The sequence below is a fragment of the Rhinichthys klamathensis genome, unplaced genomic scaffold, assembly GCF_029890125.1.
Source record: "Rhinichthys klamathensis goyatoka isolate OS25496 unplaced genomic scaffold, OSU_Roscu_1.1 h1tg000431l_1, whole genome shotgun sequence".
In the NCBI taxonomy this organism is placed as follows: Eukaryota; Metazoa; Chordata; class Actinopteri; order Cypriniformes; family Leuciscidae; genus Rhinichthys; species Rhinichthys klamathensis.
Genome location: NW_026606927.1, coordinates 515,333 through 539,023, shown reverse-complemented (window position 1 = coordinate 539,023; position 23,691 = coordinate 515,333). Strand labels below are relative to the sequence as shown.

The 23,691-nt window shown below is 40.0% G+C and overlaps 1 protein-coding gene across 4 annotated transcripts in view; it reads left to right on the top strand.

Moving 5' to 3' along the window:
• The window catches only part of LOC130071175 (A-kinase anchor protein 2), a 112,542-nt gene that overhangs the window by 56,600 nt on the left and 32,251 nt on the right, over positions 1-23,691 (top strand). For all 4 annotated transcript variants that reach the window (XM_056235825.1, XM_056235823.1, XM_056235822.1 and 1 more), the window contains exons 8-9: positions 1,458-2,123; positions 8,679-8,752. In XM_056235825.1, the coding sequence (XP_056091800.1) occupies positions 1,458-2,123; positions 8,679-8,752 (740 nt within the window). The remainder of the gene's footprint in view (positions 1-1,457; positions 2,124-8,678; positions 8,753-23,691) is intronic.

Sequence of the window (23,691 nt, the reverse complement as noted above, 5' to 3'; positions counted from 1 at the left end):
AGATGAGTGGAAAAGTCCATTAGCGTAACCAGGTATACTTCTTCATCCATTCAAGCACTTCATTTATTTACATATAAGGTTTAGACCATTGGTTCTCAAATGGTTGTAGACTTTACATTGGACAACAAGTTGTGAAAGTACCACAATTAGTCATCGTTTAAAATGACAAAGAAAATATGAAGGACTTCATAAGTATTGCTGTGAACTTACTGAACTGTATAGGTCCATCAATATGCAAATGTTATTAGCATGACATTGGCTAAATAGGAAAAAATACATTTTTGTAAATGCATAAACAACAGCAGAAGTGTGATTTACCAACAAACACTGGACCAAATTAGTACTTGCCATACAGTATGACCAATCGGCAGATGAATGTGCAGGAAAGGTTATTGGACATTTAAATACATGTTAATTGCAATGCATGAACATGTATTGTAGTTTACATTATTTATTAAATGCAATTAGCTGAACTTTAGTGTGATATTTTTGGCTCACTTAACAGGACTTAAATGCATTGTTATAAGTAATTTCATAATTACTTCTATTGTTTTTTGAAATATGGTTAAAGTTGATGCAGAATGAACTGACAAACATTTATGGAAAACTAAAATATACTTTCTATAAAATATATAATATATATAAATATATAATTTCTATTAAACTTGTCATATATTTAAATATATTTGCAATTACACATTTGTAATGATGAAGTTGCAATTTAGTACATTTGAAATATATGAATGTTTTTTTTATTTAGTTAACATTATATTATCTGCATGTGAAGGTTTTAAAAAATATATACATTTAAGATTTGAAGTACACTGCAAGTGCACTACAGTACAGTTATGCTCACTTCTTTTTCACAAGGATATTTTTAGCTGCCCTAACTATGCACAATTACATGACTAGTTGCATTTTATTATTTGCATTTAGCATTGTTTAGCATTACAAGTCTACCAACTCACATTATAGGTTTAGAATAAGTTGACATGTAGTTGCACAGTTACTTATAGTCAGTATAATGTCTGTTAGAGGAGCATCACAATAAAGAGTTATCAGATATTAAGCAGACAGTAGATACTCTAATCAGAGTCAGTTGACAAAGTTACTTATAGTCAACAGAGTTTTCAAAATGGACCATTAAAATAAAGTGTTACCAATAACTCCAAAGATTGTAATTAATAAAGTAGTGAAGCATTTCCATAAAAACGCCAGAGTGTGTCGTCAACTACGTTAGCGGTTACTGGCAACGGCGTAATAACAGTGCAAAGGGCAGGTTGAATTTGTTTTCTGCCTCTGGTTTTTATGCCAATTTATGAGACTGTACGAGTATTGCATGGGCATAGTGACATCACTGAAAAACTCATACATAATAAGCATGCCACATTTCAGTAATGCATGATAGACCACCCTGAGTAGACATTAACCCACAACCGTCTGCACTCTTCCCCAAGCATTATACGCCATGGAGATCAATGTCGAAAAGGACCGGAAGACGGGTGCCACCAAGATCCTCTCGGCCTCAGCGGTCAGTCCACGGGACGCTCACCAGAGGGGCGTCAAAGTCTACGACGACGGCCGCAAGGTGATCTACGAGGTGCGTTCTGGGGGATCTACCACACTGGAGAACGGCACGCACCCCTGGAGTCCCGGACAGGTGGACCGACTGATGCAGCAGGTCGGCCAAACCCAACAACGAGAGGACGGCGGCCGAGTCACTGTCACACCGGCTGAGCCACAGCCGAAGGGAGGACAGTTGAGCACCAGAGAGGCCAAGCAAGACACCAAACAAACCCCTAGCAAAGGCTACGAAGGCGAGGTCACGGAGACGCCGAAGGCCTCAGCCGACAAACCGGTGACCATGATCTTCATGGGCTACCACAGCATTGAGGACGAGGAGGAATCCAAGAAGCTGCTCGGCTTCGACGGCACCATCAAGGCCGAGATCGTCCTCATCGACGAGGACGACGAGAAATCTCTCCGGGAGAAGACCGTCACCGACATGTCCACCGTGGACGGCAACGCCGCGGACCTCGTGTCGGGTCGGCCTCTGTCCGACACCTCTGAACTGTCCTCAGAAGGAAAAGACGAAAGCTCGACCAAGGAACTGCCACCCACAGGTATTGAAAAGAAAAAACGCTGCCAGTGCTGTGCTGTCATGTGACCTTTCTCCCGCAACTTCTCTTTTCCTGGAGCACATTCACCAAGGCTCTGCCTTCCTTTAAAAAACAAATCTCACCCTGTTACTAACAGCACCTCCACCTCTGTGGCGCCAGAGAAGTACGCTTCTCACTCTTTCTTTTCCACAGATCGTCTGGTTCTCTTGGTGTAAGGTTGCACAACATTTTGAAGGCAAGGCATTGGCCGATAGCATATCATGCACTCTTAAAAATAAAGGTCTTTATCGGCATTGATGCTTCCATGAAGAACATCCAAGGAATCTTTCCACTACACAAATCGTTCTTTATAGTGGGAAAAGGTTCTTTAGATTTTTAAATGTTCTTAGAACTGTTAATCAAAAGGTTCTTTGTGGAAACAAAAAGTCTTCTACGGCATCACTGCGGGAACCTTCATTTTTAGGAGTGTACGTGAAGCTTTTGCCCCATTAAAAAAAAAAAAAAAACGTTTTACTATTCTTTATTGTAATTATCGTTTGAGATATAGATGAAAAAGCCTAAAAATAGTATGTATAGAAGAAGACTTAGAAGTCCAATATAAGGTTGGATCATTTCATAGAACTTCATACAATGGTGTAGCATTGATTTTACAAAAATATTGTCCTATCCCATTTGATCATTCACATTATGGAAACACAAAGGTAGATCCATACATACGCATGTTTGACTATTATTATGTTGTCCAGTAGCCTTAAACTACTTAACAATTACCAGAAGCAAAGATATTTTTGTTTACAGATCCAGATTTATTTTTCCCAACAAAAAGAGAGACAATGTACATATGCTCGCATTCAACTGATCTCATTGAAAGACGTTTGCCTTTCTGTGCCTCTGTGTCCTCGCATCTGATGGGATGAGCTGCAAAAAAGGCACTAAATATTAAACAGACTTACCATAAAAAAGGTTTCAATGCTATCAGATCAGCTGAATCGTTCCAACAGCTGCTCAAAACACAGAATAACACAAGCTCAGTCCTGCCAATGAACCTCTCAGAGAAGAAAACACTAGATTACATGCACTATGGGCGTAAACAAGGTGCTAAATATATTTAGGTCCATTTGCTATTTGTCTGAAGGGCAATCCACAATTCGCTATGATTTGTACAAACATGTCACCAGCCGATAAAAAATATATATGAATTGACACTCGAATTCAAAGCATGCGTCAACCGAGGCATTCATTCTCTTTGATGTGAAGTGACAGGTTAAGCAGTGAGAGAAATCATTACTATTGTACATGAATAATCATTCATAAACCACAGAGATTACGGCTGCATATATCTAATATGCCTGTAGATAAAGATTGTACATACTCTATATCACACTCAAAATGAGTGTTTAATCCACACTTATTTATTTTGAAACCTGAAAGTTTATTTAATATATGCACATTGTTTGCATATTCACACTTACTGTAAATCCCAAGACTTCTCTATATGGTCATAAAGGGCATATTTTATTTATCTCTAAGTAAATTCTTCTTCTTTCTCTAATACCAGCTGCCTTGCTGTTTTCTGTATTCATTTTTCTAAATCTTGCCACATTACTGAAGAACTTGTTTTAGTGCCATAAAACATCATGTTTTTGTACAAATGATACTCAGATGGGGAAATGAAAAGCCAGCTTCCTATCACTGCTCATATTCACAGTGAACCAATATGAAATATGGTAAACATATTGGTAAAACGCTGCCCTTTTTGCCCGTCTTCCAGGCATAACTCACAGTACCTGAAATATGTTTCATTAAAGGAAGATAAATCTACATTTATGGTATAATTATGCATGTACAGAACATGTCATTTAAAAGCTAGTTTTTGAGTGCTGAATTAGCCTTTTTTTTTTTGTCTTCAAGGTCTGATGTTGATCTTTGATTCATTGATTTCCCAGAAACAATGTAGATAAATCAATAATTGCCCAAATAAGTTGAATATGCAGAACCAATTCATGTGTAATGGTCGATGAAATTCATTATGCAGTGACATGTTATAGATAACTTATTTAAAGTGCCGTGTATTAAGGCCGTAGCTGAAAAAATTCTGTAATCAGTGCCAAAACAAAATCACAGTTCACCTTTTCAAGCTTAAAGACCCCATGAAATGGTTTGCTTGACATTTCCTGTTGAAACACGAAGTTAGCAGCTAACAGCTAACTAGCTAACAGCTAATTAGCTAGTCACAGCCCACCAAAACCAAGGATTCAGGGTCTGACTGGATAGTTTTGGCAATTATCCCCTGCTGGTCGATGCTATAACTGCACCTCCAACCCGATCTCATGAGAAAACTTCCGACTTGAATGTTACGACATGGTGATTTTGAGTGAATTGATTCTTATGAAAACACGATTTTTTTAGAAGAAACATTCAGCTCAAACGAACCGTCAGTGAGGCGTAAACAGATTAACCGAGTAACTAGCATTGAGGTGAATGCTAGCATTTAGCTCTCTCCAAGTATGTTAAAAACATACTATTTAACATTGGATTTTAATGTTGTCCACGCCCCTGTGAACAAGACAAGTCATTCAAATGCTTGTATCTGTTCAATGTTAATGTTTTCAAACTTTATGAGCACACATAGACGGTCTCGAAGCGACTTTTTTCATTCATGGGGTCTTTAAGACTGGCTGAGCATTTCAAGTTTGAGTCTGTTTACACAATGTAGTTATGAACGACCTACTCACAACATTCATGCTCCCAGAATAAGGCTAGTGCCCATGTTGTCTATCAGGATCTTTCAGCCTCAAACTGCCGAACAGTAGATTCAGTTTTGGACTCGGATCTGCCATGAAATTACTGCTGTGCTTCTTAACTGAGATTCTGCTGTATTTTTGTAATCTTGAAGTGTAATTTTTAATTGTTCCACTTTGCGTATCTTTTTTAATGGTTATAACATCTTTCTGTATCATATCATCCTTTTCCTCTCTCACACACACTCTCTCCAGTACGGACTGCCAGCACCGATGCTGTAACATTGGCTTTAATTTATTGATTTTTTCCTTTGTATGGTATACTTAGTCCAATAAACAGCATTTTTTCCAATGTGCCTACCCTCCTGTGTCTGTGCTATGGTTCTTTCTCTGACTAATCTCCCATCATCGGGACATTACTAGCACTCTCCTCTCTCCGTAATCTCACCATCCCTCCTCACACAGCACTAACTTCAGTCTTGAGCTACTCTCTCCAGATGTGAATGCGATGCTGATGTGTCTGTCCCGCTTCACAGATTGCATGAACAGCAGGTTTAACCCTCACCAGATCTGTTCCCTCGCTCACACTTAAAGCCGAGGAGTTGTGAATTCACCGCAGGTTTGTAAGAGTCATCATATCAGTAGGATTAGAAAACCCTGGACTCTTTCAACAGAAGGAGTGTCATATTTCAAATATGTAAATATTAAGTATATTTGTGTTTGTTTTTCAGTAAAAATATTCAAACACCCTTATAACAAGATCATTTTACCTGCTAAAATGGCTATTTACAATATTATGGACATCGTATACGTAGATTAAATGTTGAAAATGTTGGGGGTCGGTAAGATTTTTAAATATTTTTAAAATAAGTCTCTTTTTCTCAAAAAGGCTGCATTTATTTGACCAAAAATACAGTAAAAACTGAAATACTGTGAAATATTATTATAATTCAAAATAGCTGTTTTCTATGTGAATATGTGTTTAAAATGTAATTTATTCCTGTGATCAAAGCTGAGTTTTCAGCACCATTACTCCAGTCTTCAGTGTCACATGATCCTTCAGAAATCACTCTATGATGATTTGATGCTCAAGAAACATTTCGGATTATTATCAATGTTGAAAAAAGACATCATATATTCTAAAAAGAAGCTGATACTGTCTTTCTTAACCAGTAAATCTTTCTTGTTTCAAGGATGTTTTTAGTGGAAAACTGACTTGATTTTGACATTCTCGTTTAGCTAATCTAATGACTTAATACTGTAATAAGCACCAAAGGGCATCGCACACACTCCTTTAACTGTGTACATATTATGTGTTTATAATCAGCATTTAATTTCATTAGCTTGATTCTCCATCTTCAGTTTCAATTATTCGCTTAGCATGTTGCATTGTAGAGAGCAGGGTGGTCAATGTAATGTCAATATATAATACAATTGAATCTGAAATAAGCATTTTCCACAATATTTACTGTAATTAGATGTTTGGAGCTGACACAACTGGTACAAAACACTGGGATAAAACTAAACATGGTCAATTGGCCAGTGCTAATAATCCTTAAAATGGCTGAATATTAGATGATCAATATGGTTTGCCTGAACGGATTATTGATACTTTGAAGAACTGTATTATATAACATACAAAGTACCAACTTTATTACGATGGTCCACTTTAGACATTCTGTTGACTATACGTAACTTTGCAACAAACTAACTCTAATGAGAGTATTAGTAGACAGTTGCATATATATTTTTTTTTTGCTGGCATAAATTAATGTAGGCTATGTTGATTCAGTGATATATATATATATATATATATATATATATATATATATATATATATATATATATATATATATATCACCGAATCAACATACATTAATTTATGCCAACAAAAAAATGTATATGCATTAGATAGAAATATCTATTTAAGGAAACAATTGCAGGTTACCACTTTGTATGTAAATACTTTCTCCATATAATGTTGATTAGTGCAAATCTTCCTGTGTTTGTCAGGTAGAGAATCTCAGATCAATATTAATATATATTGCATAAAAATATCAAATCGCTTAACACATCCCTTTTTATTCAAAATCACTTGAGTCACAACTTGTTGTATTCACAATTTGAGAGCATCATTAAAGACGTTCAATATGATGTTATTAGTCGGAGAGCCTTCCACGAATACATCCACCATTCAGAGACAAGCGGCTTATTCACAGGATTCTTCTTCTTCTTCTTTTTTAAAGGACTAGCAGTAGTTGAAACACTTATGGACAGAGCAATAAAGATATCACAAAAATGATACATTTAGTGGTAAAACTGCTTGTCACGGGACAGATGTAGCTTATTTACCCCAAAAAGTTAATGGTAGTATATTACTGCTCCAAGGTATTAAAATGCACCTTATAGGGGTAAATAAGACACAAAGTTGTCCTTTTAATGTACCATTTTTGCATATTGTTTCTGACAAGTGTATAAAATATGAGATATAACCTTTGAAAATGCAGTTCAGTTCACATACCCCTTGCGAATTCTGTAATATGTTTAGCATTTCTAAACATAATCAAGAGTCCCTCATCTGTCCCGAGTGGCAAAGCTGGATCTTGATATCGAGAACTGGAATAATCCCGTGTGGAGCGGAAGCATAAGTCGAAGAGTTTGCAGGACCTGGAGGACTTTCTAAAACAGCTTCACTGCTCAAGACAAGCAGGCCCGCATGCACAGTTATCACAAAACTATCACATATAAGATACAAGAGAGGAAAACAGAACATTGGGGTAAATATCGTCACCATGGCCAGCACTAAAAATAATAATAATTAATATTTATTATCATTTATGTCTGAACTAAACACTCTGACCTGATTACAAACAGGCTTTGAGAGAATATACTAGAACACACATTTAGGGAAGATGCTGATTAAATCTATATATCAAAGCTTCTCCATTATAGAGAGTATGTTTTAACAAACATGCTCAATATATAGGATTAAAGGGTTAATCCAAAAATGTAAATAATTCAGTCATCATTGCGTGTGTGTGTGTGTGTGTGTGTGTGTGTGTGTGTGTGTGTGTGTGTGTGTGTGTGTATGTGTGCATATTTAGCATTTTAAACCCACCACATTACCGTGACCTTTGACCCTAAGCCTGTGTGTGTGGGCCGCTATAATAAACACATGCCTGTGACCTTACATCCTCCTCTCTAAATACTTAACCTGATCTAAATGATTACTTCGGTTACACTGTGCTGTTGTTACAGTGTAATTATACAAATGAGTACTGAGTAATATTAGTTAAAAACATGTACTTACCCTATAATTAGCGTTATAGTTTGGTTTAGGGTTAGTTGCATGTAATTATGCATAATTTGATGTTATCGCTATAGTAATTACATGTAATATGAGTAACGGACATTAAAATGAAGTGTTACCATAGCATCAATTTACTTCTATTGCACACAAATAATCAGTGTTGGGGGAAACGCGCAAGTAACTCGAGTTATCAGTAATCAGCAATCCCATTACTTTTTCCCAAGTAACTAGTAAAATAATGCATTACTTTTCAATTTAAAGCAAAATATCTGAGTTACTTTTTTTAGATAAGTAACGTGAGTTGCTTTGTTTTCCCGTGTACTCTCCTGTCCTCATGTTACAAACTCAGAATATTACACAAACCTGAAATAATCTTAAAGAAATCATCTTAAAGAAAGATCCGTCCATCTTTCACCTGCATAGGGCAGGTGAAAGGTGGACGGATGGATGTTTTGAGTTATGATGATGCGCTTCATAAATGAGTGATTGAGTGATGTTTTGTTGCAGGCGGTGAGAAGGCGCGATCAGTGTTGCTGACGGCAGAGAATGGACTGTATCCTGCAAGATCTTCAGACCCTCTGGTGAGTCTATGCTGCTCACATTCACAAGGCCACCTGTCATATACACATAATCAGAGTGTCATTTTGATGCATCTTTCAAATGCGTAACACCTTACGTAGAAGGATGCGAGTGGGTTTGTTTGCACCTGGACAGTATTCCTGACCCCGGTTTCCTACCCTATTATTCTGCCGTAATTACAACTTCAGCGTGCTGTTAAAGTGATCAGGGAGAAGTTATGTGGGTATACTGGTAAACTGGACAATCTGTTTCCTCCTGGAATAGCAGCATTGTGCGCCCCTACAGGAAATTAGTTTACTTCCCCTATATATATATATATAAACTTGTATGTACTTTTTGATTTATATATAAAAGTACATATAAGTATAGTTCAAATATGAATGCATGATCATTATTTGTATTTGAAGTTATATTACTGATAATGTATGTATCATGCATCATGGTTGGATCTCAAGACAACATGCCTCGTTAATGTCATATTTCACCTCATAATCAAACAAGAAAATAATAAATGATGGGCTATTTTGCATTAAATCAAGCATATAAGACATTCATATTGTTTGCAATGTGGCATTATTTTCATTAAAATTCCCTTACTTTTTTATTAGCCTATCATTATTTTCTCAATGCTGTAATGCATTTATTGATATTTATCAAGTGTTTGTTTATTTTACTTTATTTATTTTATTTGTTTTTTTCACTTCAAATATGACCTGGACATATTGTTGATGTGAGATTCACCCTCTCGTCATTTGCAAATAACGCATTAAAGTAATTAAACCACACGTCTTTGATAAATCGCTGAGGAGGAATGTACTGATTACACCACACATGCGTGATGAAGACATTCTTCAGATTCTTTGAAGCCTTGTAACTTTTCCTCTAACGAGTCCGCAGCGGGACATAGATGCACAACTTAATTGTTCTAGAGAATGTGCACCAAAAAAAAAATTTGCCCTGGGCTTTCAATATTTCACTGTTGACCCGCTGCGTTTTTTGTTTGCTGGAGTGGAAACAAAGGCAGGATGGGGGCCGCCAGACTGAATAGGAGAGCTGTAACCCGAGCAAAGCGCTCGACTCATTGTGATCAGTTCCTGATTGGACTAGAACGAGAGAGAAACGTCCACGCGGCTCCAGTGCTGCTCTAATCATTCATTATTCAGCGGGCGCGTGCTGGGCGCGCGAGAGAGAGAGACGCGCGCGAGAGTGTGTGTGTGTGCGCGCGCCCGAGAGAGAGAGAGAGAGAGAGAGAGAGAGAGAGAGAGAGAGAGAGAGAGAGAGAGAGAGAGAGAGAGAGAGAGAGAGAGAGAGAGAGAGAGAGAGAGAGAGAGTCATAACGCTCCGCGCGAGCTGGACGCCAGTGCGTTAAAGCGCTCAATGTCAAAGTTGCTGCAGCAGCGCGTGCATCTGAGAGTGATGATGCACTGACGCACTGACTCCTCCGTATCATAATATTCGCACAGTGACGGTTTCATCTTACAACCTACAGCTGAGGAACTGATACACACTTGATGCTGTCCACTGATGAGAGGTAACCTTGCTTTCTCTATCATTACAAACATAACAACATATGATACTGGCATAAGAGACCTGGCATCAATTGCTACATGTTAAAAACCTGGTTTTCCATGTACTGTATGTGTCTTTTGTCTATAAATATTAATAAGAGTGTAGCTTAAATCAAAATCTGAAAGAGGCAGCTGCAGTGGTCCTGATGTCCCTTGTCCCAGTGCAGGTGACCTCTTCTTTTATTGCACCTGTTATAGAGGTGGATATCGGACACTGTGTGTTCTGGAAATAAAGTGCATGTGAAACAGACACATTTGCATATTATTCCCAAGATAATTAATCATGCGTATCTGTTCAAAGAACACACAGATTTGTGCCTGCATGTGAAATATGATGCATGCGCTGTAATTCTATAGCAACTGGCAAAATTCATATTGGCTGTTTACTTCAGCAGTTCGGTTAGCATCAGATACAGTCTGACGGACGCATGCGTTGCACTCTGATGGGAGTTTATTGATTATAGTGGCACTGAAATGTCATTTGAAGGATTCTCAGAAATGCATGTCTGTTATCTAATCAGTAATATTTAGTTTTTTTTGTCTTTCTGGAAGGGCCTCTAAATAGCTGGATTTTAATATAACATATTAATCTGCTCAGTTTGTGCATGGAATATAAAGGAGAAGCAGCTCGTATGCAAATTCTCATATGGTCAGCATTCCTGAGGCACTGTGATCCATGAGCAAAGCTTACAGTGCACCACAGTCTAGCGCAGATATGATCCAGACTCACTGTGTGAAGAAAACTGATCAACGGATGACAGACGCTACCAAGCAGGGATTAGTTTCCCGAAAGCATCGTACTATCCCAACTATGGTCACAAATTCTGTTGTTATCAACATAGTTCAACGGCTTGCCGTTTCCCGAAACCATAGTTCCGACGAACATTCGCAAACTTACATGGCTGGAGCGACAGCTCTCGAGCTGTGTTTAGAAACTTCGTTTCTTGTTAACCCTTTCCCCGCCGGTATTTTTAATCATTTTCACAAAAGTTTCATGGCCCCCAGAATATTTTGTTGTGTGAATATCTGAACATGCATAATGTCAAAAGAAAGAACAGACTACAGTCCATCAACACCCCCAAAGCTTCACAGTCCTAGAGCTCGTCCTGGGTCGACATTTCATTCAGTAACTTTAGGCTGTTTTGATTTAAATGCTGTTTAATGTTGATGATCGCACATTTTTACATATGCACCTGCTTACATATGATATCACTTGTTTCTGCTTCTTCTTCGCTGTGTTTTGATCAGGAGATTCATCCCTCTATCAGAAGATGTGTTATAGCGCCCCCTACCGTATAACAGTGAAAACACAGAAAGCCGTAAAATTCCGTCAATGACGTTATTTAAAAAGAGTTAAGAGTTAAATGAGAGTAAAATGACGTGGATTTAAATTGATCATGTTTTTGGGCACAATAAGCAAACTAACATTCAGTACATTCTATATCTTTCATTCTATTTAAATATACATTTGAATCTATATATTGTAACTAATACTCTAATATTAGAGTTAAAGGGTTAGTTCACCCAAAAATGAAAATCATGTCATTAATGACTCACCCTCATGTCGTCCCAAGCCCGTAAGACCTCCGTTCATCTTCGGGACACAGTTTAAGATATTTTAGATTTAGTCCGAGAGCTTTCTGTCCCTCCATTGAAAATGTATGTACGCTATACTGTCCTTGTCCAGAAAGGAAATAAAGACATCATCAAAGTAGTCCATGTGACATCAGTGGGTTAGTTAGAATGTTTTGAAGCATCGAAAATACATTTTGGTCCAAAAACTACGACTTTATTCAGCATTGTATTGTCTTCCGGTTCTGTTGTCAATCAGTATACCGTACATATATTTCCAAAGGAGGGACAGAAAGCTCTCGGACTAAATCTAAAATATCTTAAACTGTGTTCCCGAAGATGAACAGAGGTCTGACGGGCTTGGGACGACATGAGGGTGAGTCATTAATGACATCATTTTTGGGTGAACTAACCCTTTAGTTGACATGTAGGAGCAACTTTAATTGTAGTCAACGGAATGTCTAAAGGGGACCATCAAAACAAAGTGTAACTCAAACATCAAATAGAGAAAAATGACATGAATCAAAAACAGTGAAGTAGTCATTGTGCCATGTTCACTACAGCAGCATCTCGGAGATCTCGAATACACTGATCAGCAGAAGTTATTACTCAACTACATGCACGTGAAACCAAATAATGACAGTCCTACATCGTTGGACCAATGTGGTTCAATGTGGACCATGTTACTGTAGTTTTGGGAAACAGTCGTGACTAGATGGTTAGTTTCTCCAGCTATGCATCATACTATGGTAGTTAATCAGAGAGTAAATAATATGAAACGCACCCTTTGTCACAGATGGCACACATTTAGTAGAAAACACTTAAAGCCCTGAGTCCAAATGTATTCAAGAACATACTATTTGTAGCAATGCTGACAGATATTTAAGATGCAGATTCATTTAGAGAACAAAAGTTAAGGGTGCAGGCAAGAATCCAAATGTACATGTAGAAGCAGTTCAATCATCCAAAGCTCACATCCAGAACTCAGAACGAGGTCAAAACCAGAGACACCAGGGAAACAACCAACACAGCATAATCACACACTGCCAGGCCAACACTAGTAAAACACTAGCAAAGCAAGTATAGGACTAAAGGCATTTAGATACTGGAGAAGTCAAAAACGAAGGGGATAATGATGTCTGCTGGTTGTGAGGTGGTGCCACACCTCAGATATTACAGTATATCATAGAAATAACTCTAAAACAAGCAGAATATAAACAATCAAATGTTATAACAGCAATTATATTTTGCTGTTAAACTTGAATATCTTTCTAAGATTTGATGGCACACAATTTGTTAGCACTTAATTCTTCCTCTAAAAATGCACATCCAAATTCATAACAGTTTTATGTTTTGGCAAACTGGTGACAAGTTCATGTTTTCGTATGACATGCGCATAACCCACTAAGGGTTACAGCTGGCACTTTATGCTTACTTTTTGAATTACAAATCATGAGCTTTTCTATTAATCACATCATACAAAATTACAACGTTGTAAAATACATTTTCTCATGAAATCAAGATGTTGCACCTTAACTTCTGGAAAATTGTGTAGTTACTGTAATAATATAGTTATACCAAGTCTTACAATTTTTGTGTGTAATTTTCATTAGACAGAATTATGAACGATTCTGCCACGTAACTAACATCACAAACCGCTGAAACTTGGGATGAAAAGTTTATGAGTAGTGTGAAAAGAGTATATTCTCTACCAAACAACTACTGTCACTTCATGACAGTTATTTTCCTCTCAATCCAGAATCGTTTTGAAAGTGAAAGTGGCCTTTAGTTTCAACACTTACAACAGGTCAACTCACTTGCTAATTACTGAATGGCAATGGAGGAAAGAACGCTCCCTTTCCCTCCCAGTCCCTTAACCTCTTCTTCGAAATTAGGTTAGACAAATAAGACCTCTGAAAAACCATATCCTGAAATGTGGATCCAAATGTTAAAAGGAAAGCCATCACTGGACACTGACCCAATGCTTGTGAAATTCCATCTAAACATTATGAAAATATGAAAGTTTTGGGTGGCCTGAATTGCATCCAGGAAAACGAGCAAAGAATCCAAGAAAAACGAGTTCTTTGAAATTGTGAAATTCTGTTCGCACCAGTTACAGTATCTATCCTTGGATCTCTTCAAACTGTGATTCCAGGAAATCATATTGCGTTTGTGAACATATAAAGAGTATCTATCACACACCTGTCCTAGACTAAGTTTTCAAAAGAGAACTATTTAATTCATGAGACACTGCATGATCTCCCTCATGGTTATGGCCTTAGATTACACTTACATTAACTACCATTCACAACTGTATTTACTATAAATTATCCATCCATATCCTGTTTCTTGTAAATGAAACAAGAAATCAGCTATCTGCACATAATCATCAACAGGTGAAGTGGTGTTGTGTTCTGACATTATATCTTAATAGGAAGTAGAAAGCATGTTAGCGGCTTGGCGATTTCCCTGCTGTGTAATGGAAGCATTGTCGGATAGATGTGAGCCGAGGGGTATCATTTACGCTGTGGTTAGAAACCAGGACAGTTGAACCCATGGGGTATATTCCACTTTGTTGTCCTGTTGTCCACTGAAGTCTATGGAACTGAATTACATTGTTTATGTAGCTTTTATCCAGAGCCCAAGAGGTAGACTTGAGCCAGCTGATGGTCAGCTGTGTTTGCTGCTTTATTTTCCTCTCACCTGCGACTCAATTTCCAGGAAAAAAGGTTGCACAACACTAATATTTCTTGTCTTCTTGTTGCTCATTTTCTTTGGCAGTTAAGCAACAACACAATATCTGTCCTAGAAAAGCATCCACCCTTATTTTCATAGTAAACACTCTCTCGGTGATAAGATTGTAATATTAATCTCTGCGATTGTTTCCCCAAACAAAGTAAATTCCACTTGTCTTCTAATCACAGCACACTTTCAGCCCATCATTCAATCATTCCAGGATAATAATTTTATTTTAAAGTGCCACTGTGATGCTTTTTCGGATATTATCTTTAATGTAGTGTGTAATATGGCTGTTTCTGAATGCAAAAGGTCTGCAAAGTTTCAGAGATCAAAGTGCATGACAAATAAAGTCTTCTAAATTAAAGTCTTCTAAATAAAGTCTTCTAAATAAAGTCTTCTAAATGAAAGAGTGATTCTGAACTGCCTGAAACGAATCGTCAGTAATACCAGTCTTACTGGAAAGTCTTACTGACCAAATTCAGACTAACATTCAGATATGATAATGGGCATATGGTTTCCGACACGCGCTGTAAACGGTAGACCAATCACATCAGACCGGGTCATCTGACCAATCAGAGCAGAGTAGACCAATCACAGCAGACTGGGTCATCTGACCAATCAGAGCAGAGTAGACCAATCACAGCAGACTGGATCATCTGGCCAATCAGAGCAGAGTAGACCAATCACAGCAGACTGGGTCATCTGACCAATCAGAGCAGAGTAGACCAATCACAACAGACTGGGCCATCTGACCAATCAGAGCAGAGTAGACCAATCACAACAGACTGGGCCATCTGACCAATCAGAGCAGAGTAGACCAATCACATCAGACCGGGTCATCTGACCAATCAGAGCAGAGTAGACCAATCACAACAGACGGGGTCATCTGACCAATCAGAGCAGAGTAGACCAAACACATCAGACCGGGTCATCTGACCAATCAGAGCAGAGTAGACCAATCACAACAGACGGGGTCATCTGACCAATCAGAGCAGAGTAGACCAAACACAGCAGACTGGGTCATCTGACCAATCAGAGCAGAGTAGACCAATCACAGCAGACTGGGTCATCTGACCAATCAGAGCAGAGTAGACCAATCACAGCAGACCGGGTCATCTGACCAATCAGAGCAGAGTAGACCAATCACAGCAGACTGGGTCATCTGACCAATCAGAGCAGAGTAGACCAATCACAGCAGACTGGGTCATCTGACCAATCAGAGTAGAGTAGACCAATCACAGCAGACTGGGTCATCTGACCAATCAGAGCAGAGTAGACCAATCACAACAGACTGGGTCATTTGACCAATCAGAGCAGAGTAGACCAATCACAACAGACTGGATCATCTGACCAATCAGAGTAGAGTAGACCAATCACAGCAGACTGGGTCATCTGACCAATCAGAGCAGAGTAGACCAATCACAACAGACTGGGTCATCTGACCAATCAGAGCAGAGTAGACCAATCACAACAGACTGTGCCATCTGACCAATCACAACATGGGTTTCAGGAACCTTTAAAAAAAAAAAAGTTTGTACAACACTAATATTTCTTGTCTTCTTGTTGCTCATTTTCTTTGGCAGTTAAGCAACAACACAATATCTGTCCTAGAAAAGCATCCACCCTTATTTTCAGAGTAAACACTCTCTCGGTGATAAGATTGTAATATTAATCTCTGCGATTGTTTCCCCAAACAAAGTAAATTCCACTTGTCTTCTAATCACAGCACACTTTCAGCCCATCATTCAATCATTCCAGGATAATAATTTTATTTTAAAGTGCCACTGTGATACTTTTTCTGATATTATCTTTAATGTAGTGTGTAATATGGCTGTTTCTGAATGTAAAAGGTCTGCGAAGTTTCAGAGATCAAAGTGCATGACAAATAAAGTCTTCTAAATAAAGTCTTCTAAATAAAGTCTTCTAAATGAAAGTCTTCTAAATAAAGTCTTCTAAATAAAGTCTTCTAAATGAAAGAATGATTCTGAACTGCCTGAAACGAATCGTCAGTAATACCAGTCTTACTGGAAAGTCTTACTGACCAAATTCAGACTAAAATTCAGATATGATAATGGGCATTTGGTTTCCGGCAGGCGCTGTAAACCGTAGACCAATCACATCAGACTGGGTCATCTGACCAATCAGAGCAGAGTAGACCAATCACAGCAGACTGGGTCATTTGACCAATCAGAGCAGAGTAGACCAATCACAGCAGACTGGGTCATCTGACCAATCAGAGCAGAGTAGACCAATCACAACAGACTGGGTCATTTGACCAATCAGAGCAGAGTAGACCAATCACAGCAGACTGGGTCATCTGACCAATCAGAGCAGAGTAGACCAATCACAACAGACTGGGTCATCTGACCAATCAGAGCAGAGTAGACCAATCACAACAGACTGGATCATCTGACCAATCAGAGCAGAGTAGACCAATCACAGCAGACTGGGTCATCTGACCAATCAGAGCAGAGTAGACCAATCACAACAGACTGGATCATCTGACCAATCAGAGCAGAGTAGACCAATCACAACAGACTGGGTCATCTGACCAATCAGAGCAGAGTAGACCAATCACAACAGACTGGATCATCTGACCAATCAGAACAGAGTAGACCAATCACAACAGACTGGGTCATCTGACCAATCAGAGCAGAGTAGACCAATCACAACAGACTGGATCATCTGACCAATCAGAGCAGAGTAGACCAATCACAACAGACTGGCTCATCTGACCAATCAGAGCAGAGTAGACCAATCACAGCAGACTGGGTCATCTGACCAATCAGAGCAGAGTAGACCAATCACAGCAGACTGGGTCATTTGACCAATCAGAGCAGAGTAGACCAATCACAGCAGACTGGGTCATCTGACCAATCAGAGCAGAGTAGACCAATCACAACAGACTGGGTCATTTGACCAATCAGAGCATGATTTCCATTACACGAGAGTAGATGTTAAAACTTCATGCTGATTTGTACTTGGCTTTCGCCAAGATAAGCAAAACTAAGACGTAGCTTTACAGTAAACTATGCTTCTCCATCCATTTACGCTTCTTTCCATAAGGTAGTGTGACTCCCCTTCTGTCCGGCGTTAACGGCAGCAGTGTACTTGGCGCGTTAGCACACGCGACGGCTGCAACTACGGGACCAGCACGACGACCGTCTGGATTGAACCGAGTAGGGGACATCTCTAGGGTCTTCAAGTGGGCACCTTCCGTCCTCAGTGTTTCGTCGACTAGCCCACGACACCTCAAGAGGGCTCGACAGTGACTCTGGCGTCCCAGAGTCACCCCCCTCCGTCCCCCACTCAACTCAGCCCAGCTTACTGACCTCTACATCCCTCCTGCTGCTGAGACCTAACCACAATATCACAATCTCTCCGCGACCCAACCATACGCGCCAACCCGTTGACTAATTCTGTCGAGCCCCACTGGTGCGTTAATATGCAGTTTCAGTGGACAACGGTTCCGTATGGCATACCACCTACCGCAAAAACACAATATCTACCCAACCACCCGTCATTCACGCAATATCCACAGGAACGTATACAAACAAACCAACAAACTCTTCAAGTTTTCAAGAACTCTACGAAACCGTAGCGTGGCGGCCTGTACACAGCCAGCTAGAATCTTTCCGTCTCAACCAGAGCCAGTTGCTGCTCCTTTCTGCTGCTTCAGATAAGTTCTTTACGGTGCGACGCAACTCTTGGCCACTGAATCCGACGTCTCTGAGGAACCGGGTTGTAGAGTGTGCCACAAAACCTCGACAACCCACTTCCACTGGATAAACCTGGACTCTCCACCCTCGCTGTTCTGCTTCAGTGGCCAGATGAGCATACCGCAGTTTCTTCCTCTCATATGCCTCATCTACCGCATCCTCCCATGGCACTGTTAACTCTATCAGTTGAACAATGCGTGCTGATCCAGACCACAAAACAATATCTGGTCGTAGGTTAGTGGTGGCAATCTCAGGTGGAAAAATAAGCCGTTGGTCAAGATCAGCCAGCATCTTCCAGTCCCTAGCAGCTTCCAGCTGTCCTGGGCGAGAATTGGTGTTAACACCTTTTCTTGGTGGTTGCTCGCCTGGGCGGAGGAATATTGTCTTCTGCGTGTAATGTTTTGCTAGAACAGGTGGCAACTTATTGGTCATGTTACGCTTGCCTTCTAATGCTAAAGCCAAACATCGCAGTACTTGGTCATGGCGCCAAGTAAACCGACCTTGGCTAAGAGCCACCTTACATCCTGTCAAAATGTGCCTTAATGTGGCAGGTGATGAACACAAAGGACAAGAGGGATCCTCTCCTACCCAGAGGTTTAGGTTCTGCGGTGATGGGAGAACATCATATGTTGACCTAATAAGGAAACTGATCCTACTCTCTTCCATTGACCAAAGGTCTTGCCAGCCCATCTTACGTTGTTCCACACTCTCCCATCTCATCCACTCTCCCTGCTTGGCCTGGGAAATGGCCTTCATACACCTCATCCTCTCCTCCTGCTGTCGCACCTCGTTGACTACCAGCTTCCTCCTTTGAGCTGGGCCTGCCTTGTGCCATTTAGGAGGAGCTAAACTGAGCCCAAAACCCCCTCTTCCATGCTGTACCTGTCCCACGATATCCCTAATTTGAAGGGCAGCCTTTGCCTCTACTACAGATTTCTTTGCTGACCACTTTCTACCAGTTTTTAACACAGGGGCTGCCTCCCTTACACATTTGTCGCGTGACTCTACTAAGGTCATTTCCAGTCTGACCTTGGCACACTTGAACTCCTCGGTTAAAGCAGAGACTGGCAGCTGCAATATTCCTTTACTATAAAGTCCTACTCTGCTGAGGCAGCGTGGAACTCCCAACCATTTCCTAATGTATGAACTTACCAACGCTTCCAGCTTATCCACTGTTGTCAAAGAAACCTCGTACACGGTCAGTGGCCACAGCAACCTCGGCAGTAGACCAAACTGAAAGCACCAGAGTTTTAGTTTACCAGGTAGAGCACAGCTGTTTATGCTCTTCAACCCTTCCACTGCTTGTCGTCTAACTTCTCCCACCCGAACTGTGTCCTTTAGATCCCCATCGTACCATCTCCCAAGACTCTTCACTGGCTTCTCAGAAACTGTTGGTATTGCCTCACCATTAATGAAGAATGTTTTATCTACTACCTTTCCTTTAACTATCGAGATGCTCCTTGATTTAGAGGGCTTAAATTTCATTCATTCATCAGCAGAGTAGACCAATCACAGCAGACTGGGTCATCTGACCAATCAGAGCAGAGTAGACCAATCACAACAGACTGGGTCATCTGACCAATCAGAGCAGAGTAGACCAATCACAACAGACTGGATCATCTGACCAATCAGAGCAGAGTAGACCAATCACAGCAGACTGGGTCATCTGACCAATCAGAGCAGAGTAGACCAATCACAACAGACTGGATCATCTGACCAATCAGAGCAGAGTAGACCAATCACAACAGACTGGGTCATCTGACCAATCAGAGCAGAGTAGACCAATCACAACAGACTGGATCATCTGACCAATCAGAACAGAGTAGACCAATCACAACAGACTGGGTCATCTGACCAATCAGAGCAGAGTAGACCAATCACAACAGACTGGATCATCTGACCAATCAGAGCAGAGTAGACCAATCACAGCAGACTGGGTCATCTGACCAATCAGAGCAGAGTAGACCAATCACAACAGACTGGATCATCTGACCAATCAGAGCAGAGTAGACCAATCACAACAGACTGGGTCATTTGACCAATCAGAGCAGAGTAGACCAATCACAGCAGACTGGGTCATCTGACCAATCAGAGCAGAGTAGACCAATCACAACAGACTGGGTCATCTGACCAATCAGAGCAGAGTAGACCAATCACAGCAGACTGGGTCATCTGACCAATCAGAGCAGAGTAGACCAATCACAACAGACTGGGTCATTTGACCAATCAGAGCAGAGTAGACCAATCACAACAGGCTGGGTCATTTGACCAATCAGAGCAGAGAAGACCAATCACAGCAGACTGGGTCATCTGACCAATCAGAGCAGAGTAGACCAATCACAATAGACTGGGTCATTTGACCAATCAGAGCAGAGTAGACCAATCACAACAGACTGGGTCATTTGACCAATCAGAGCAGAGTAGACCAATCACAACAGACTGGGTCATTTGACCAATCAGAGCAGAGTAGACCAATCACAACAGACTGGGTCATTTGACCAATCAGAGCAGAGTAGACCAATCACAACAGACTGGGTCATTTGACCAATCAGAGCAGAGTAGACCAATCACAACAGACTGGGTCATTTGACCAATCAGAGCAGAGTAGACCAATCACAACAGACTGGGTCATTTGACCAATCAGAGCAGAGTAGACCAATCACAACAGACTGGGTCATTTGACCAATCAGAGCAGAGTAGACCAATCACAACAGACTGGGTCATTTGACCAATCAGAGCAGAGTTGACCAATCACAACATGGGTTTCAGGAACCTTTAAACAGCATAATAGTGGTACTTTAACATGTTTTTATTGTTTCAAATCATTTGTTAGATAGCAAAAATGCCTAATGTATGGTGCTACGTTATGTTTTTGTGCATTCTAGAAAGAAATATCAAGAAGAAGACTTTATTCTGCTGAGAAGTGAGAATACACACAAGGACACATACAAAATAATCAACAATACTAAAGGCCTTTGTCATCATTTGTTACATTTAGCCAACAGAAATGGTGGGAAATCATTGATCTTTCTAGCCATGCCTCATGGGACTGAATCTGTGAAGGAATGTTCAATACAAGTTAAACTCTGTCAATGGCATTTGTGACACAATGTCATTTAGTTTAAAAAGAATACAGTAATGCAGTAATACCCTTTCAATGGAAGTCTTTGGACTTTGTAATGGAAGTCCACACTGTATAACAACATTATATGTGCTAACATGAGACTTGATTATTAACCTTGCCTGTGTAAAGTTATATCCAATCTTCTAATACCTTTCAAAGATGGGAAACCCAATAACGTTTGTATGACATGTGTAAGGGACATGATGAAACTATCCACACAAGTACTGTACATGGAAAGACATAACCAAGAATTCATGAGTTTAACCTGTTTTGCTCCCGGAACATTCCCTGTTGCCCTGTTGATTGATCCGTGGAATTGTTATCGATTATTGAGGAATTTAGCATTGTCTTTCAAACTCTACCTTGTGATAAAATTCCAAGAAGATGAGAAACTAAATACTGGATTGTTGTAGGTGTGGTCGGAGAGCTTAAAGTAGAACCAAGCGGTGATGCAGAGTGCCTGAACATAGCTTTTGACTTCACTTTTTGTGTTGAAACTTCCCCTCCCAACTATCCAGCTGTAATACCCAGCAACATAAAGTCTCATACAGAGCAGCCAATGCAATCTATACACCCTATTCCAACCGCCGGTTACTAAAATACACTTTCTGTTATAACTAGGGTTTTCATAAGGGGTTTTATAAGTCCTATGATGAACACACTGAAGTAAAAGTCATTCACTCACTCAAGTATTGCACTCAACTGCAGCTCCCAGATCAAAAAGCTATTTTTATTTTAGTCATTGATCACAATCTGTCAAGTTTAACGTCAGTGACATCAAACTTTATTGGTTGTCATGTGTCTCATGAGCAAATGCCCTTCTAGCGCCATATTGTATACGAGAGCTACAGCAGGGGAAGATTTTCAGTGAATAATAATTCAAATTCTGTCAAGAAAAGTGGGAATAAATAGCGCAAAAACAACATAGACACATTTTAAAAGACTTTCTCATTGTGACGAACCCAGTGCCCTTCACATTAGTTCTGTGGAAAGAGCTGCTAGAAAATTTGGTGACACTTTACAATAAGGTCCCATTAGTTGAAGCATTAACTAACAATGAGCAATACATTTGTTACAGTATTTAATCATGTTAGTTAAAGTACAACTGTTCATTGTTAGTTCAGATAATGTTAGCTCAACTTTTAATTTTGGGTCAATATCTCATTATTCCTCCTGGGATAGATAGCCGTTTTATGACACACACAAAATAAAACATAAATAATTAAATTTAAAGCCAAAATATCTACAGTGTCTGACCATGCTGAATATCGATTCCAAATGGAGAGAGTGAGGGAATGGATTGGTATCGGAGGCAATGAAGGCCCAGGGCTTATTCACGCCGTCTAAATAAAGCAGGGTAATCAGGAGCTGGAAATAGGATTGTGGGATGTGGTGATTATCTGTCTGTCGCATGTTACGCTCTCACAAGAACCAGTGGCACTATTTATTTCCACACAGCTTTGCAGTCTATGCATCTGCAGGGTGTTGCTGAAGGCAGCCCTGGCGACAGACAGACAGACAGACACTAATCGAGTTTGGGATGCTGTCATTGGCCGCTGAAGCCGATGAAAGCCGGGTCACGGCTAGGAGATATGCTCAGGAGTCAATAGGCAAGAGTGACGATCACGCAAACGGGATTAATCTATATGTGCGACTGTTTGGACCAGGTCATGTCTAAGGTCGTCTCACGGGGATTTCAGTGGCACTACAGGTAATGGTCACGTTCATTTAGGATTATTTGCTGATGATTTCATAAAGTCAATATTTCATGGATACAAACCAGTCACTTATTTGCTGGCTTATCTAACTGATATAGAATTACTTGAGCTGAAAGTTGAAGATGTCCAACTTCCAGTGGTTCTTTACAAGTTTGGAACGTAGAATTAGAAAGCAGCTCTTGATGTAATCCATCGACAGCATGACAGCTCATAGTTTCTGGAAAAGAGTGAGTGTCACACCAGATTGTGGATTGCATGTGTTGACATGAATACACCTGTGCTAACAGACTCTGCATGAGTGAAAGAACCTCTGATTGAAATCGTGGTGGACATTCACAGTGTCTCTCTTCGGGAAGCTTTCATTCACACCTGCCGTCCAGATCAGAGTGAAACTCATTATCAGCTGTTATCACGGCTCAGATCAAAACCATGGCGACAGACGTGTGCCGTGTGATGAGGAAGAGGTGCAGTGCACTGTGGGAAACCAGGCTAATCTCCATT